Here is a 5,305-nt window from a genome sequence, read left to right on the forward strand (position 1 = left end):
GGCGAGGTGACCTCGATGGACCTCGGCGGCTCTCCCTCTCTCTTACTTTTCTGAGGTCGGGGCGCAGGGAGAGAGAGGGATGCGGGCGCGTGTGATGACGCCGAATTGGCCGAGGCCGCCGAGGATGGCGAAGAAGAGTTCGGGGTCGGCGGAGGGAAGAAGAGGGAGAGCCGAGAGGGAATGACATGTGGGGCCCACGGGGGCCCTCCATATTTATTTTTTGTTTCGCTGACATGTGGGTCCACGTGGGTCCCACCATTTTTAATTTATTTTTTTTGGTAGCTGACATGTGGACCCACTATTTTTTTATTATTTTTTGAGATATAGTTGCCACATAAGCGCCATGTCATTGCCACGTGGGATGGAGACCTAGTCAAACTAGCCATGTAGGCTCCACGTCAGCCAAAACCGCCTTCCAAACAGCCGAGGGACCTCATTTGCACCGGTTTTGACAGTTCAGGGACCAGTTATATCTGGTTTTGGGGTTCAGGGACAAAAATCGGATTCGGTGTAAAATTAAGGGACCTCAGATGAACTTATTCCGTCACATAATTAGCCTGGCCCAACAATGCTAACCTCTGGCCCATCTAAACCCTTCGGGAAAAATCTGAGCCGTCCATTCTCCATCGCTTCCATCGCACGGTCTCCACCACCCTGCCCTCCACTGCGGAAATTGCGGAGCATTCCAACCCAACCCGACCCGATCCATGGCCGCCGCCGCCGCCGGCGACTGGACCGTCGTCCGCCGCCGCGGCCGCCGCCGAGGTGACGCGGCGGGGGACGCCGCCTCGCAACCGGACGCTCCACCGCCTCTCCCCGTCACCCCGATCCCCTGGTCCCCCTCCGACCCCTCCCTGGACCCCGCGCACGTCTCCCGCCTCGTCGACCGCGCCCGCGCCGCCATCTCCCGCGTCGTCGCCTCCCGCCTCTACGGGCGCCTCCTCCTCCCGGGATCCCCGCTGCGGCGCCGCCTCGCCCTCCTCGCCCCCACGCGGCTGTCGCTTCTCGGTGTCGGCAGCTTCGAGAACTCCCCCTCATCCCGCCTCCAGCTCGCGCTCGCCGCGCTCCTCCGCCGCGACCTCCTCCTCCTCCCGGAATCCTCCGCCCACGCCGACCTCTTCGACCCCGTCCTCTCCGCGGCCGAGTGCGCCGCGGCGGCGGCGCTGGGCTTCACCGTGCCAGGCGTCAACGACGGGTGCCGCCGCCGCGCCGACGAGCCCACCCTCTTCTACATGCCACACTGCGAGGCGTCGCTCTACGATGCCCTCCTCGCCGCCAACTGGGAGCCACCCTCGCAGCTCCGCCATGTCTGCGTGCTCGGCAACAGCTTCCGCAACTACGCGATCCAGGCGGAGGAGAACAGATCGGGCCCTGCCGCCAGGGCCAAGCACGTCCTCGCGGCGGAGCGGTTCGCGTGGGAGGAGCGGGTCAGCGAGAAGGGCGGCGTGGATGACGACGACGACGACGTGTTCAACCGCGCGTTCAACGAAACGAGCTGGCATTTCTTCGAGGTGGATGACGCCGCCGACTTGGCTGCCGCCGTCGCCTCCACCGGAGGACGGAGATAAGTTCCGAAGTACTCTTCTTAATTTCAGTACTCGTGACTGTAATTGTAAGAGCATTGTTTGTCCAATTGGATGCTTTTGGTGATCAATACTCGATATTTACATCTTAATTAGCTACACCGTGTTACTTAGTTGGTTGCAAATCTATATTTTTTTACATTGATGTGGTGTTAGTTTGATTTGCTATTCTGAACTCTGAAGAACACATGAGAACCCTACCTTCCAGGCATCCATTGACCACTATACACTGAGTAATGAATAACAAGCTGAATAACTGACTGAATGTGAGTCTAGCATAATGATTTCTAGGTAGTATATTCGCAAGGATTTCTATCTGGTCAATAAGATACAAATCCACAAACAACATGTTTGCTGTTCTATAAGACTTCTTTGCCTGTAGTCTGTAGAATCTAGCAGAAAATATTTCCTTGTCAATCCTGTTATTACATATTGACATTTCTTCGACGTATTTGCATGATAAGAAATAGAAAAGGACATAATTCAAGGACTAGGAAAGAAACAATATTCGATGATTATGTATCTACCTAAAAGTATATCGCCTGGCCTAAAGAGTAAAAGGTTAACTTCTGATCCCATAATTGATAATTCTAATGGAAATTTTATTGATTTTAAGCAAGTTTATCTTAAAGTGAGCGTGCGAGTGCTAACTGTACGCACCAGCATTTCGAATGATGGATGTTGTGCTTACAGAGAATGAGCTTGGGATAAATTTATCTAAGGCTCTAAGCTACTAGAAGCAATGCTCGTTGAGGTCAGTGAATGCTGCAAAACGTGTGTGTACTTACTAGGAGTACTTAGCATTTCAAATATATTGCTTTAGGCTGTGCACACACCAAAATGAAGTAGAAGCAAGAAACCGTCAGTATGTTATTGTAACATCGACCTTGCAGTTAGCATGTACTTTGCTCATTGCAATATGGAGAAATTAGAATCACAAGTACCTAGAATTAATACTGTTGTCTGCATTACGTACGTAGATTGCCGTGCTAGAAATATGTGCCATAGTTGGGAATAGTAGAAAAAAAAATCAACCATTACTTGTTATCTGCAAGACAAACAAGCTAGGTAGATCTCCAACTGTTAATTTCCTTGAGTTGATGATTAAATACATGTTATTAGTTCAGCGTGATTTCTGGCTACAAGAAGTAAGCTCAAATAAGATGCTGCACTTGTTTTTTATGGATAGCAAGGTTTTGGATTCATGTTCATAGGGGAATAAATTCACTTTAGGTCCCTCTGTTTATCGCTCAGTCTAATTTTCGTCCCTAAACCGCAAAACTGGGTACGACCCATCCCCCAACTTACGAAAACCGGGCAAACGAGGTCCCTCGGTGGTTTTGATAGCGGTTTTGGCTGACGTGGCGCCTACGTGGCTAATTTGACTCGGTCTTCATCTGACGTGGCGCTGATGTGGCGCTTACGTGGCAATTTGATCTGGAAAAAATAATAAAACCAGTGGGACCCACATGTCAGTTTCACACACAAATAGAGGGAAAAATGGTGGGACCCACGTAGGTCCCATATGTCATCCTCACTCCTCTCTCTCCCCTCTTCTCTCTATCCCTTCTCTCTCTCTGGCCGATGGAGCAGGGCGAGCGGCGGGCGACGGGCCAGGCGTGGCCGACGGCGGGTCAGGTCGCGGCGCGCCAGCCATTCTCCCGCAGCGCCTCCTTCTTCGCGGGGAGGGCGGCGAATCTCCCCCATCGTCCTTCGGATTGCCGGCGGCGGTGGTGGCTAGCCCCGCCCCCGTGGTGAGGTCCGTCCCGCCGGATAGCTTGCGCTCGGTGCTCCAGGCCTTGGTGTCCGACGAGTAGGACCGGCACGCCGTGAAGCTACGGCGCTTGTAGAGGACCAACAGGCGGAAGGCAGCGGGACCCGGTGGGAGCGGATCGGCGGAGTCCTGGAGATCGTCGGTGGTGAGCAGCGCGCACGCGTAGAGCCCGAGCCTGTCCTTCCCGGAGAGGACGGGGAGGAGGATGGCCATTTCACCGATCATGGGGTTGCACACGACGAGCTTAATGTTAGTTAAATCTTGCATGCATGTAGCTACTAACTGTTAGCTATCGGTTTCAATTCTGTTATTGCATTGTGCATGAGCTTCCGGTCTATGGATGCCATGCATGTAGTGGTAGTCATGCCGACCTTGGCGATCGGAGGCGTGAGCACGTTGTTAGGATCGTGGGGATGGACGCGATTGTACCGCGACGTGGGAACGCATCCAATGCGCTCACCTGCATAATGAAAGGGAGAAAGAAAACCAGAAAAGGTGCAGCTTCATCGCACCACAAAACTCAACGTGTTTCCTCGTGTTCGCGTGTGTTTCCACAGCTTGTTCGTCGATCACTTAGGGAAACCTGTCACTTAAGGGCGGCGGAGCTCGACGACGAGGCGGCCTTTCCGTGATGCGACGAGGCGGGAGTTCTTGAAGAGGCCGGGGTTGTCAAACACCCTGTCAAGCTCGCCGCCGCCGAACCTGGAGGAGGCCGAGGGCAACGGGACGAACGAGGCGGCGCGACCGAGGAAGACGAGTCGTCCTCGTGGGTCTGGTGGAAGAAGCCGACGGCGAGGTCGCGGATGAGGTGGCTGGAGGGCGGCATGGAGCGGCAGATGTACACCGCGTTGCCGGTGAGGTGGTGACGAGGCGGCGCCACCGCCTGCAAGTGGCGCGGTGCACCGGACGAGGTCGTGAAGATCCAGCGAGCTAGCCGCAAACACGAGGAGGAGACCTGACCTAGCCCGCCGTCGGCCGCTGCCCCGCCCCGCTCTGCCGGCCAGTCGCTCCGCCCCGCCTGCCACCCGCTTCTGCCATCGCCGCTCGCCCTGTTCCATCGGCCGGAGAGAGAAGGGATAGAGAGAAGAGAGGAGAGAGGATAGAGAGAAGAGGGAGAAGTGAGGATGACATGTGGGGCCCACGTGGGTCCCACCATTTTCCCTCTATTTGGATGTGAAATTGATATGTGGGTCCCACTGGTTTTATTTTTTTTCAGATCAACTTGCCATGTAAGCGCCACGTCAGATGAAGACCGAGTCAAATTAGCCACGTAGGCGCCACGTCAGCTAAAACCGCTATCAAAACCGCCGAGGGACCTCGTTTGCCCGGTTTTTATAAGTTGGGGATTGGTCGTACCCGGTTTTGTGGTTCAGGGACGAAAATCAGACTGGGCGACAAATAGAGGGACCTAAAGTGAACTTATTCCGTTCATAGGGCATGTTGGAATAGGGGATCTTATCCAAACATTGCCTTAGGTCGGCCCATTTAGATAGGGAGATTGATTTGGACTCAAATCTTTCCAAGCAATCCCCCTTGTCCGAAGAGGTTAGATGAAATTACGTCAGCCCTTAGAAATGGTTGCTCTGCTCTTTTGCTTGCATATTGATTTGTGAACGTGTCCCAGAATACAACTTAGTCCCAAATCTTTGTGTTTACTAAACAGTACTAGGTAGTCCCACCGTTTTAGAATGTAAGTCATTCTAGCATTTCCCACATTCATATTGATTCTAATGAATCTATTAGAATCAATATAAATATGGAAAATGTTAGAATGACTTACATTGTGAAACGGAGGAAGTAATTGATAAAAGTAGAATGGTGCCTCTTGCCTTCGTTCATTTATGCTTTGGGTGCTAAAAGCCTAAACCTTACATTTTTTTTCGGTGTCCCCTTTAATTAACATAGTGTAGTGTACTCAATAGTAACTTAACAGCCCTGACGATGTTGC

The 5,305-nt window shown here is 52.9% G+C and overlaps 1 protein-coding gene across 1 annotated transcript; it reads left to right on the forward strand.

Annotated features, from left to right (window-relative positions):
* The first annotated feature begins 663 nt into the window (after positions 1 to 663).
* On the forward strand, positions 664 to 1,678 carry LOC4337632 (protein SENSITIVITY TO RED LIGHT REDUCED 1). The gene has a single exon (XM_015782702.3). The coding sequence runs from the start codon at positions 708 to 710 to the stop codon at positions 1,566 to 1,568; it is 861 nt and encodes a 286-aa protein (XP_015638188.1). The 5' UTR covers positions 664 to 707; the 3' UTR covers positions 1,569 to 1,678.
* The last annotated feature ends 3,627 nt before the right edge of the window (positions 1,679 to 5,305 follow it).

The sequence above is a fragment of the Oryza sativa genome, chromosome 5, assembly GCF_034140825.1.
Source record: "Oryza sativa Japonica Group chromosome 5, ASM3414082v1".
In the NCBI taxonomy this organism is placed as follows: Eukaryota; Viridiplantae; Streptophyta; class Magnoliopsida; order Poales; family Poaceae; genus Oryza; species Oryza sativa.

Bases quoted from the DNA above. Each gene is read 5' to 3' on its own strand.
- LOC4337632 (XM_015782702.3), top strand. From the start codon at position 708: ATGGCCGCCGCCGCCGCCGGCGACTGGACCGTCGTCCGCCGCCGCGGC.